This window comes from Aythya marila, assembly GCF_965140915.1.
Source record: "Aythya marila genome assembly, chromosome: 8".
NCBI classification, from domain to species: domain Eukaryota; kingdom Metazoa; phylum Chordata; class Aves; order Anseriformes; family Anatidae; genus Aythya; species Aythya marila.
In genome coordinates this window covers 2081257-2094574 of record NC_139049.1, presented here as the reverse complement: position 1 = coordinate 2094574, position 13318 = coordinate 2081257, and the positions used below count along the sequence as shown (strand labels likewise).

Here is a 13318-nt window from a genome sequence, read left to right as displayed (position 1 = left end):
ATAGAAGCCAGCATCTCAAGTAACGTAGATGAAATTATTTGAACAAGTGCTGTTTCAGATAGTCAATTAACCAGCAAACGGAAGGTGATGAATCTGTTTGCTTTTAATCCTGTTATGGCTTCATTTCTTGGGAATATATTTTTACATTATGCTTCTAAGTGTGGGGTAGGTGGTAGCCGAGGAAAAAATACAGTTTAGTGAAATGAAGAAGAAATTCTAGTCTAGCTGCTCCAGAAGTCACCAGCTTGTATTTGAAGTCCCCTTTTTGTAGTGTCATTTGTTTTCTCTAATGTGGAAAAGAATAAATTTAAATTTTGGAGCAGGTAGAATAATATGGTTCAATTTGTTGGAAATCTGTTACATAAATCTGTTAAATAAAATATGCATTGCATTCAGACACATTTTTAACAGATGATGCATTTCACTTTGTTTTGCAATTTAGAAAGTAATTTGGAGGCCAACTAGTAGATGTGTTAGGAGGAGCTAAGTGCAAAATATTTAAGTAGCTGTATTGACTTTTCATTCCTTCAGATCTGTACGTTCACTGGTTAAACATAGCAGCTAGCTCTATCTTAAAAAGATTAGAGCATAGCATTTTCATAGAAATTAACATATAAACAGTTTGAAGGTTAATTTAAGAGAAAGCTTTTAATTGCCTCTTAAGTTAAGGGCCTTCTTTGCTAAGCTATTCAGGATTGCTCCAAGGCTTCAGAGTTGAGGGGGTTGGTCTTGCTTCTCTAGACTACAGGGGTGCTTACATTCTTCAGTTCAGGCATTCGGCTTGAAGGCTGAAGTTAAGTGATATGTATACCCCCTCTTAGCAAGTGTAATTATTCTCATTTTAGTCCTTGTAGTACAACCAGAAGTACAAGGTAGAAACAAAGATATTTCTTAATTAAAAACACAAGAGCTTTAGAATACATTGGGAGAAGCGAGATGGGTATGTGTGACCTTTCATTGCTGAACAAGCTATTTGAATGCTATTGGACACTGTGTAGGTCTGAAAGCACAGTAAGAGTTGAATAAAATGTCAGTGTGCAGTTTGCGGAGTTTTGCCTCTGACAGATTGAGAATTCTTGGGCAATGGAAATACAGGCTTGGTTGAAGTTCAGTTTAAAATAAAATCTATGTACAAGTCAGCAAGTTTGGGTTTATGGGGGGGGCAGGCTTGCTGGGATGAGTCACTCACTGTCTTTTTGGTAGTAGGTTGAGTTCTGACAAAGTAGTATATAAAGAGAAGTAGCAGAGCATCAATGGCAGTCGATGTGCTTGCCTTTACAACGTGGTATTGCATATTCGTAGTGGGGTGAATTTGGATGGACAACTGAGCATTAAATAGCTGCCCTAACCAGGCTGTGTGCCTGAGTTACTGGAGAAGACTGAACCATTCTCAGGGCTAAAATGATTTAGGTTTTATAGAATGGGAAGTAATTTTTTAGGACCAGAACCTGTAAGTACTTACTGAATTAGTATAAGATGTGGTTGTTTTTTTTATTTTTTTTTCTATTTCTTGTTTATTCTAACCTAACATTTGTATCCCACTTTAAAAGCTAAGTTTTTTGCTGTGAAGTGAACAGTGATCAGGGATTTTTCTGATTTATGATCAGTTCTCATTTACATTTAAAAAAAAAATAAATGCAAAAACCCCTACTTGCATCATTGCTGCCATGCTCCATTTTAGCTTTGTCTGATGATAAAACAACACCAAAATCTAAAATGGAAACAAGTTCTTATTGTGAAGCTTAAGGCTATTTTGCAGCTATTTCCTTGTGTTTGCCTGCTCTCTGCTTCTGAGTTGTCTAGAGTAATTTTAATTGGCCTGGTTTGCAGCACAGTCCTATAAATGTATTTGTAGGACTTCAACAATTAAAAGAGATGCAGCATGAGGACAAAGGGATGAAATCTTATGCTAAGCTAAATTCCGTTTACTTATTGTTGGATTAAATTCTGTCAGGTAGTGCTGCGTATCGGTGCTTCGTTAGAAAGTGTTAGCAGTCAGCTGTTGCGCCTACACTGCACACCTGCAAGTAATTTAGGTGAAATCATGGCTTTATTCTCCTATGGAAGAAATCCAGGATTCTTAGGGCTTGTACAGTGGTGTCTGTTACATGTATGGATATTTCATCCACACATCAGGTGTGGATGAAATCCTTCCTAAAAGATGGGTAGCAAATCATAGAATATCCTGAGTTGGAAGGGACCCACAAGGAGCATCAAGTCCAACTCCTGGCTCAAACACAGAACCACCCAAAAATCGAGCCATATGGCTGAGAGCGTTGTCCAGCTGCTTCTTGGACTCCAGCAGGCTTGGTGCTCTTACCACTTCCCTGGGGAGCCTGTCCCAGTGTCTGACCACCCCCTCAATGAAGAACGTTTCCCTAACCCCCAGCCTGACCCTCCCCTGTCCCAGCTCCATGCTGTCCCCTCGGGTCTTGTTGCTGTCCCCAGAAAGCAGAGCCCAGCGCCTGCCCCTCCGCTTCCCTGGTGAGGGAGCTGCAGGCCGCCATTAGGCCTCCCCTCAGCCTGCTCTGATAGGGGCTGGACAAACCAAGGGACCTCAGCTGCTCCTCATATGTCTTCCCCTCTAGACCCCCTGAATGTTAAGCAATGTTTGTTTTTTTTTTTTTTCATCGCATCCTTTCAGGATTGTTGGATTAAAGATATATGATTCCCTGCTATTTGTTATGTCTCAGTTGACGGCTATGGGAGCTTAGATCCTATATTAGATGAGAGGGAGTTACAGCATAGGTCTTTCCTTTGCGGAGGGGGAAAAAAAAAGGGAGTTTTTGAACTTTAAGTTTAAAAGTTTAAAGTTTTGAAGTTTAATTTTTTGGACTATCAGCGCTAGTGAGAACTTATCTTCCCTAACTTGATCTCTTTCCTATACACCAGTCTTTTGAAAATCTGTCTGTGGAGTCTGGGGGTTCACTGCATGAAAGGGATGATATTCAAGGTAGGTCATTCCTTCAATATTTATTAAATACAATTCTTTATATATGTTCTCATCTTCTAAATAAGTTGTTTGGTCACTTTTTGCCAGTAAAATTTCAGTGTAAATAATTTGCTTTTGCAGAGGTTTTGCACTTCTATGAGTAACCACCCGGGGTTGCTTTTCGGGAGAAGGAAAAAACAAGACCCAAAGCACTTCTGTATGTCATTGATTAGGTTTTTTTGGGGGTTGATTTCTTTAAGAAAACTATGCTGGCCGTATGACTAGTCCACATAAAATACTATGACCTGTTAATTTGTTCTAAAACCTCTGTCAGTCCTGTTTAGAGTCAACTAGCATTAAAGAACACCTCAAGATGAGAGCTGCTTAAGTATTCACAGTTGGCTAATACTGGCTTTGCTCTCAGTGTGTGGTCGTGTCTAAAATTCACTTCTTCGTGTTTGATGCTTTATTTTCAGGACATCTTCGAGCAGAGGAGGTTGATAACATGCTTCTAAGGAATGACAGTGGAATTGAATCAGCTCTGTCCTATGCTAAAGCATGGTCAAAATATACCAAGGATGTAGTCGCGTGGGTAGAAAAAAAGCTTAGCTTGGGTGAGTGTTTTTTTTTCTGGCATTTAATCAGCATTGTCATGATAGAATTAAATCTGTTGTCAGGCCCCTGTGCTGCAGACTGTCAATAATGTGATTTCTAAATTAGTAGCCGTTCCACTGAAGTGGACAGACTAACACCCATTTCCTATAATTAAAGGTTTGTAACGAAGTGAAGGTGGTCCCCTCTGTAGCCTATCTGTTAGAGGAAGAATGTAAAAAGCATTTGGGAGGTGGTATAATTATCACAAACAGTTAATTATGTGATTTATTTTCTTAACAGAAGTGGAATGTGCTAAAAACCTAGCAAAAATGGCTGAAACTGCTAAAGCTGTTGTCGGACCCCAGGTGAGTATGACTTAAGAGCTCTTTTTAAGTCTTAAATATGCATTAGATGACTTGAGAAAAAATGAAACTTTGTGGACAATGAAGAATATATTTTTAAGTTGATACAGAATTGATTTATACTGCAACTCACTATAAAAGATCTGTTACATTTTATCTCTTCCCATCCTCTATGGAAATTTGGATAAATAATTTTTTGTTGAAAATACAGAGTAGCCTTATGGTATTCAGTGTTGTTTTTTTTTTTCCTTTCTAACATCTTGTATGTTGTGTAATTTGGACTTGCAGACCTGCCTTCCCAAGTTTTTTGAGTAAAAATGAAAGATAGCTGAGAAATCCCACTTTCAGTATTCATCCCTAACTGACTTCCACACACACATTAATATTGTATTAAACAGAATTGAAAATTGAGTTTGATTATACTGACACTTAGAACATTGGCTCTACCTTACCTAGAACACTTATGTTTTGTTCTTTTGTATAATTTTAGGATTATATGCCATTCCAATCAATATTTCTTAATGCTTTTCAAAATGATATTGAGAACAATCAGCTCTGGCAACAAACAGCTGCTGCTCTCCAGTCTAACAAATTTGTGCAGGTAAGCTTACAGAAACTGACAAATACTGTTTGGGTTTGTAAAAGGTTTTGCAACATCATGGCTTATTTGAAAGTACAAACTTGCAATCTGTAAGTCTTGACATATTTCTCTAATATTTCCTATCTAGCCCCTTCTGGGAAGAAAAAATGAGTTGGATAGACAAAGGAAAGATATCAAGGAACTTTGGCAGCGAGAACAGAAAAAAATGGTTGGTATTTTTCATATCTAACAGTGTTCAATCTCAAATTCTTCAAAAGGTCGATATTTTCAAACTGTGCTATCTAATGTTACACATCTTAATTCACATATAGAACCCGTAGGACTTAATGGATGTAGAATGTAACTGTTGATTTCATGGCATATTCCTATTTGTAAGAGGTTATCCATCTATGACTTTTGTAGTCTGAACTGAGGAGTACCGACCTGGGCATAACATTTTCTTTGAACATCACATTAAACAAACAGAAAATTAAAAAAAAAAAAAAATGCAAAAGAAATAATTATTCTTTGCATTCTGCAGCAAGAGCTGGAAGCTGCTCTAAGAAAAGCCAAGTCGCTATATACACAGCGTCAAGATGAGTATGAAAAGGCGAAATCCTGCACCGCTCGTGCTGAGGAGGAACATCTTAGCTCAAGTGGAAGCTTTGTAAAAGATTTCAGCAAGCAACTGGAAAAAAAACGAAGGCTAGAGGAGGAGGCTCTTCAAAAAGTAAGGTTTTTTTCTTACTTTTAAAGATAAGTCTTAGCTGGTTTTGCTTGTTTTTTCCCATTGAGAGAGCATTTGTGTGAATGTTCTGTTCATAATTCTTCATTTTAATCTTGCTGTGCTTTCAGGCTTCTATCCTAAAGGAGAATCTTCTGTTACAATTTGTCATGTGTATGTATCTTTCTCACCTGTTAGTATCAAGGTTTGTTGTCCATCAACCCTTTATACATGTGTTTTTCCATAGGCTGAAGAGGCCAATGAACACTATAAAGCAAGCATAGCAGAGATTGAAGAAAAAAGAAATGATTTGGAAAGCTTTAAAAGTGATGTCTTAATGCAGCTTCGGGAGCTTATTTTCCAGTGTGATCTTACTCTTAAAGCTGTAAGTATGCTTTTTAAGATAGCTTAGGTAATAAAGTAGCTTGGCCTAATTGTTAAATAGAGCTATATAAAGGTTCTTAAGACTGAGAGAAAGCTGCGTTGATAGTATCAACTGCTTAAAATAGGAAGTTTTCAAAGGACAGAGGGCAAGCCAGTAGAAAAAGGAAAACTTTCAATGTTTGTTGTTCCTCTTTGTATTAAGAGGTATTTTTAAATATTAAAAAAAAAATATGCGGGTATACCCGTCTTGAATTTTTAGATGTTTTTGATGAGCTGTTGCACTGCAAGAACCTTGACTACAGAATTCATGTTAAATCTTTCTAGTAGTACTATCTCGTTACTTTGAGTACAGCTCACATTCCCGCTATTTTCATTTGTGCATTAGCAAAGACATTTGGCTCAAGTGTTTGTTAATGCACTGCACCATGGAGTCTGATAGCCTTAAAAACTTTCCTGATTACTGCAATATCTACTGTGACTAATTTAATATACAAATGTAATGAGTGTAAATAAGCAAAAGATTGTCAAAATGTTATATCTATATATATTGTTTGTACAAAACCTGTGTTGCATTTTGCTAATAGATGCATTTTTTTATTTAGATGAGATGAAGTCAGATAGTGCTGTGTCATTGGAGGGGAGGGGACATAAAACCACAGTAAGCTTAGTAGAAGGCCTAAACCTGTCAGTGCAAGTTTCTCTAGATTGCAAATTATTCTGAAATCAACAGTTTGAGGAAAAGTAATTCTTAACAACTAGTTGACATTTTAACCTTCATCTTCAACTAACACACTAGCAAGATAAATTCCACTGGCAATTGAAATCTGCTTGTGAAAATCAAAAGCCCCAAGCTTTTAGCTAGCTGATGAAGTAAGTTAGAAATTCTGATGGACAGTTAAGGAAGATGAAAGTGTTTCTCATTTACAAATAATGGAACGAGCAGGCTTGAATTCCTTACCTGGCTGCATGCTGCCTCATTAGTGCAAGCTGGTCAGGTACCAGCTTGTTAAAGGCCAAAGAAGAAGGAAGGTGTGAAGGCAAAAAATCTTTTCCATTTTGAAAAAGTTGGAGATGTGTTGTGGTTTAAACGAGCAGGCTGCTAAGCACCACACAGCCATTCACTCACTCCCCATCCACAGTGGGATGGGACAGAGAATCAGGGGCAGAGGGAAAGGTAAAAGCTTGTTGGTTGAGATAAAGACAGCTTAATAGGAAAGAAAAAGAAGGGAGATGATGATGATGATATTAGAACATACAAAGCAAGTGACACGCTATACAATTGTTCACTGCCCTCTGACGCCTATCCCATCCCCAAGCAGTGGTCCCACCCACCCCAGCCAACCACCCCATATAAATTCTTTAGCATGATGCTATGTGGTATGGAATGTCCCTCTGGCCAGTTCGACTCAGCTGTCCCAGCTCCTTGAGCACCTGTAGCTCTTTACTGCCAGGGCAGTATGAGAAGCTGAGAAGTCCTTGTTTTAGTATAAGTAATGCTCTGCAACAACTAAAACATCAGTGTGTTATCAGCATTATTCTCATCCTAAATCCAAAGCACAGCATAATACCAGCTACTAGGAGGAAAACTAACTCTATCCTAGCTGAAACCAGGGCAAAGCAGTAGCAGTTATTCCTGCAGCCCCCTACCTGAAGCAGAAGCCATTAAGTGTCCCCTTCCCTTGTCTCTGACTTGGATAAAGTATTTTAGAAGCTTTATTTTACTTAGTGTTCTGTTAGTCTGTTTTGTTGGGACAAGGCATTTTGTCCTTTTTAATGTCTCAAGGTGATACAGAGCTGATTTGGGTTTGGAATTTCAACTACTTCATTGTAGCATTGGCTAACATTCCCAGAGGATGAAAGTTGTCATTTTGGTAGCAACAAACCTTGCTGTATAAACATTGCTTGTTTAACCCAAAGTGGGAAAACACTGGAGTTTCCTTTGGTACTTTAAGTATTTGATAACCCAGAGAGCAAAAGAGGAATACTGCCTCATATGAAGTATTTGCAGTAGACTTCCAGGAATCTTGCACAAAACCCATCCCTACATGTGTTACTAGTTCCTAGCATTTTCTAGTATTATTATTTAAATCACTGTCTGTCATGATGCTAATTTGGGTTGAGCATAGTGAATTGAAATACCTAGTAAATCACGTACAAATTTTTCTCCTTCTAACAGGCAACAGTTAACCTGTTCCAGCTGCAGCATGCTCAGGTTGTATCTCTTCCAGTTAACTGCCAGTCCCTCTGTGAGAGTGCCAAACTTTATGACCCTGGTCAGCAGTATTCAGAGTTTGTGAAAAGTTTGCCAAAGGAAGGCGTTCCTATTGAATCAGGTTCTTTTGAAACCCATAGTTCCCAGGTTGATGGGTGAGTCCCAAACTACTTGTGGCATTTGCTTGTTTCAGAATTAAATGCAAGGCATACGTGTTTACCAGTAAGAACTTCCGGAGGAGTAAAATAGCATTGAATGAATTTTCATGTTTTATTTTACCATTCTTTATTTCTTTGGCACGTAATTTGGTGGTTGATTATGTGTAATTTTCACATTCAAACATGACAATGCTTGCTAGAACAGTGACAACTGCTATGTTAAGAATTCACTTGTTACTACTTTAATGTAGATAGAAGTTAATATGAAAAATAAATTTTGAACTCTAAGGTTTACCAGTGTGGTGTGGCAGTAATATCTGATAATTTGTTTTAGAATGCCTGGGAAGGTACTTTTCTCCTTGTGCAGGCCTTGCTACTGTACATTCTTGTATATGGTTTAGGTTTGGAAAACTTCAGGCAGGAAGTTTTGTTTGATTTCTGTCTCTTGCTGTGTGACAAAAAAGTTCAAGTCCACACGACCCTTTGTTATATAGCTAATTATTTTTTCCAAGCAGTATGAAATAGCAGCTTTTAATGTTAATCTATTGAAGGTATTGCTAATGTGGAAGTAAAGACAGCAAGACAAAAAGATCTTGTGTCAGTATGCCAAATGCTTTTTCCACCTTTAACTTGTTATAAAATAGTCATCTTGGCACTAAAGTACCAGAATACTCATTCCAGTCTGTATGTTTCACAGTTGTACAGGAAAGTGTCGTCATCGTCTTTCAAAAGAGAACTAAATACAAAAACCTAATGCTTGGGTCAGACTTGTACCAACAAAAGCCAGGAAATTCAAAGTTAAAGCTGAGATTCTTAGTTCTTGTCTGTCAATTTCCTGCCTTTTAAGACTTGATTTAGACATGCTCATAAACTTTGACTTACGGGATTTAACCATGCAGCTCCCCAAGAAACTGATGAGCATGAAATCTCAAACTCTATTTATGGTCTCCTAGCTCTTTAATGCTTAAGATTAATAGGAGCTTGTTTTTTCTCCTCCCTACTTCCCTCTTGTTTTCTTTGACATGGCCTTGTGATTCTTCATGCACTCGAAGTGATCATTTGTATTGTTCAGGTCTGCATTTATTTAAGGGATAGTAGCTTGGACAAATGCATGTTTTAGTGTTTCTTAAGTCTGTTATTTCCTTCAGCTGCACAGGGTAAAACTGATTAAGCAACAACTTCCTGACAGCTAAACTTGGCCAATAGGCCATTTTGTCCACAGAGTGCTTCAGCCTTTTACATTAGACTGCTAACTGTTTTTTATCCTCAACTTGAGAACAAATATTTCACAGTGGACTTAATATCGCTGGTAGCTTCAACCTATTTTCTGGTTTTTTTTTTTTGTTTGTTTGTTTTTTTTAAGTGAGTATTGGTTGTGCAGCAGTATCTAGTAACATTTTAACATCTATATGTTTATAGATGAATAGGGGTAATGGCTGAGCAGAGAATCTTTCATATGAAAGGATTGAGAGTAGATGCAATAGCCACTAAATTTTTCTGGTCTTCAGCTAAACAGATTTGCTGTTATTTTCAAAATCTACCAGAGAAGTCATAAAACCTTGCAGAGATGTGGAAAAGCTGATTTACATGAAAGGAAAAAAAAAAAAAAAAAAAGAAATTGCACTTCATTAATTAGAAATAAATGGCCTTTTTTAATTTGGGCTTTAGTAATTACAAGTAAAAAATACATGTTCATGAACATTAATGAACAACAGTGTTCATTAAATAAAGCATTTTTAGCCCTCTGGCATTGGGGGGGCGGGAGGAGGGGAACAATTTTGTCTTTTGTTCAATTCTGTTTTTATCCACTATTCAAATTACTTTCTTCTTTCCAAAGGGTTTTTAATAAGCAATCAACCAACAGTGTCCATACATCACATGGTAACTTATCGCAGTGTTCAGGAGATTTTCCATCCCAGATGTTAGATGATGTGGGAAGTCCAATTTACCATCGTTCGCAAAGGATTGGAGAAAAGAGATCATCCAGCAGCACAGATATCCAAGGTAGTTACTATATTTCAGCTTTGTATTTTGGCTGCAGTTCAGTCCCTAAATAAAAATATCAGGAAAAAAATAGGTGCTTGATGTCTCACTGATAGAAAATTAGCAATGAAAGGAAAAAATGCATTTTAAAGTGTGAAGCCTGAAAACAATTATGCATTCAAGCATAAGGAGAAATGGAAAAGTACGTGTATGTGTAGCTTAGATTCTTCTAGTAAGAAGGGTAAGGTGTAACTCAAACAGTAAGTTCTGTTAAGCTTAGTATATTGAATTATTTCTATTGACATTAGCAACTTAAAAAGTGTTTTTGTGAATACTGCATTGATTTCTGCTTCTCTGCAAAAGTACAAGTGTCAAGTTTTCAAAATTAACTTCTTTCATCCCAAAGCTTTTACAGAAATATATGCTGTTTTTTCCACTGCACTGCACGTTCATATAACTTTTGCAATATTTGCCTATTCAGAATCATAGTTACTTTTTTTCAATAAAGAGACTGTCACTTCGTCCTTTACATTTGGAACTTTTGGATTATCTTTCTAAAAGCAATACGAGGGCCACCACCATTCAGATCTTGGTCAGTTGGAAACCAGAGTGGAGGAATGTGCAGTGATTCTGAAAGTGCAGGAGGAAGCAGTGAGTCACGATCTATGGATTCTCCATCTGCTAGCCCAGGTATAATTACACTCACTACTGTACTAATTTTAAATCCTTTCTTTGGACTGTTTTAAATTAATGAAGACAACTTTATTAGTTTAGGGCAGAAGTGATGCTTTCAGCTTCCTGATTTTTTTTTTTTTTTTTGGTCATCTTCCAGGGGATTTTAAAAGAAGACTTCCACGAACACCTTCTACTGGTACTATGTCTTCTGCAGATGATCTTGATGAAAGAGAACCACCATCTCCTTCAGACTGTGGTAATGTTGTTTCCACACCTGAAAATTCCCCCAAAGATGTTTTTTGTTGTGGAATTTGTCTTTTTCTCTTTAATGCTCTCAAGAAAAGTACAGTGCTGTGGTTACCAACAGTGTAGTTTTTCAGTACAGTGTATTTTCCACTTGATGTTGAAAGATAACGTTCAAGTCGTTTTAATGAAGTGGTGCTGAACGGACCATTTCTAACGTTCATGTGAATTTTTTACTGTACAAAGATGAAATTGCCACAGTTACTGAAGCCTGAATAACTGGATTATCAGAAATAATTCTAAGGGATATCTGCAGTACCTGCAAACTAGTTCAGCTATATTTGTGGCACTGTTCATTAGAGCATTTAGGAAATCCTTTAGTTAGTCCTTATTTCCTAAATATATACTCTGCCTTCTATGAACGAGCGTGTTGTTAATACTACTTTAGATTTAGATTTAAAGCATGGCAACATACCAATTAATGCAAACTTTCACTTGGAATAGTATCTAATCACTATTTGAGCATTCAAGAAGCTTTCTGGGCTTTCTAACTGTATGTATTACTTTCTTATGTTCTACAGATTAAAATCTTAATTTTTGTTTCACAGAACTGTTGATAATTTGGAAAAAAAAAGTCATGAAAAGCGCCAGTTATTGTGTTGTAGAATCCTCTAGAAAGTATTTTGATATCATAGGAGACTGAGAATTAGTGACTGGGGAGGAGTCATTGTTTTATGAGTTCTGCTGTGAGTGTGTATTAATTCTTAGCATATGCAGCGTATGCTTATGAAGTACTTTTGAAAGATTAGACCGAACTATAGTGTAATCTTTCATATCCCGGTACAGGACTTTAAAGTAAATAGAAAGAAACTTGCCTGATCTGCGGGTTAGCTGGAATTAAATATCCTAGTGTTTTCATGTGCCATTGATAGAAGAGAACTGAAATACTTTATGCAAAACTATTTGATTCTACTTCCATGTATTAATATTTGATGGTTAATCTGTTAAATAAACTGTAACAATGCTTTGCTTCCTTGTCATTGAAATGGGTTTGGTTACTTTGATAGCTTCTGCTACAGAACTCCATGTTCTACAGCACTGTACTTTAAAAAAAAAAAAAAAAAAAAAAAAGCCTATCCCAATAGTTGATATTACAATGACTGAAACAAAAAAAATCTCTCCAGGTTTAAATGATCTGACATCCGAAACCGCAAACTCTCCAGGACCTTTCAGAAACACTAGTATGTCTAAAGCAGCACAGACACACAAACTGCGGAAGCTGAGAGCTCCATCTAAATGCAGAGAATGTGACAGCTTAGTGGTGTTCCATGGAGCTGAATGTGAGGAGGTAAGTTGAAAAGTAGTTTAAATTGCTGCTTGGGATTCGTGTGAAGTTGGGAGTTTAGGGAGCTCATATTTTTCTATCCAAAAAGTATGGACTTTGTGGCTCACAGAACCTAATGAATTTTCCTTTTTGTTCATATATAGGGTGACAAACATCAGAGATTTATTGTAGTGTTAGAACGTGTCAAACCATGTACTTCTTTTTCCCTCTTTTAGTGTTCACTTGCATGCCATAAAAAGTGTTTAGAGACTTTAGCTATTCAATGTGGGCACAAAAAACTTCATGGAAGGCTTCACTTGTTTGGAGTGGAATTTGCCCAAGCTGCTAAAAATGTTCCTGATGGCATTCCTTTCATCATCAAAAAGTGCACATCAGAAATTGAAAGCAGAGCACTGAATGTCAAGGTATGCCTAAGTTTGTTTATAAAACTTACGTGTGAACGCACTTTTTTTTTAAATAAAAAAAAAAAAAGGCTCTCAAGAAAATGTTATACTGCTGGGTTTTGTCTGTATTTTAAACTTGCACTTGCATTTCGAATTACAATAGAGTTGTGCTACTCTTTTTTTTTTTTTCAGGGCATCTATCGTGTGAATGGAGCCAAATCAAGAGTTGAAAAGCTTTGTCAAGCTTTTGAAAACGGAAAGGATTTGGTTGAGCTTTCAGAACTCTATGCACATGATATCAGCAATGTTCTCAAGTTGTATCTCCGCCAGGTATGCACTTGAGAGGTCAAATAGAAAAAACAAAGTAGGATAGTGTATTTCATCGTACAAGACAAAAAAAAAATTCAGCAATCCTGCAGCATATGTAGGTGACTTGAATGCCTTGTATATTTGCAGTAAGCTTTTTTAATTTTCATAAGGAGGCTGTGATAAGGGCAGGGAAAGATGTGAGATGGCTGACAGCTTGTATTGCAATCTAGATTCCATGTGATACGGTGTCTCCAATCTAGAATTCATGTGATACAGTGTCTCAACTACCAGTATCATACACAGACCTAGCTTTTATTTATCCATTTGTAGTGAAGCTAAACTTTTAAAAACCTTTGGTTACAGTGTTTCGGCTGTTATACCTGTACTTTAAAGCACTGCCATCTTCTCATATTCTTGCCTCAATATGCAGACAT

General features: G+C 37.0%; 1 protein-coding gene across 6 annotated transcripts in view; it reads left to right on the top strand.

Annotated features, from left to right (window-relative positions):
• The window catches only part of ARHGAP29 (Rho GTPase activating protein 29), a 57455-nt gene that overhangs the window by 39148 nt on the left and 4989 nt on the right, over positions 1 to 13318 (top strand). For 5 of the 6 annotated variants that reach the window (XM_082766408.1, XM_082766404.1, XM_082766405.1 and 2 more), the window contains 14 exons: positions 2893 to 2953; positions 3409 to 3546; positions 3827 to 3891; positions 4379 to 4489; positions 4617 to 4697; positions 5010 to 5198; positions 5440 to 5577; positions 7753 to 7943; positions 9784 to 9950; positions 10491 to 10619; positions 10762 to 10860; positions 12032 to 12195; positions 12408 to 12596; positions 12768 to 12905. In XM_082766408.1, coding sequence (XP_082622534.1) covers positions 2893 to 2953; positions 3409 to 3546; positions 3827 to 3891; positions 4379 to 4489; positions 4617 to 4697; positions 5010 to 5198; positions 5440 to 5577; positions 7753 to 7943; positions 9784 to 9950; positions 10491 to 10619; positions 10762 to 10860; positions 12032 to 12195; positions 12408 to 12596; positions 12768 to 12905 — 1860 coding nt within the window. The remainder of the gene's footprint in view (positions 1 to 2892; positions 2954 to 3408; positions 3547 to 3826; positions 3892 to 4378; positions 4490 to 4616; positions 4698 to 5009; positions 5199 to 5439; positions 5578 to 7752; positions 7944 to 9783; positions 9951 to 10490; positions 10620 to 10761; positions 10861 to 12031; positions 12196 to 12407; positions 12597 to 12767; positions 12906 to 13318) is intronic. The other variant, XM_082766407.1, reaches the window with a different exon arrangement.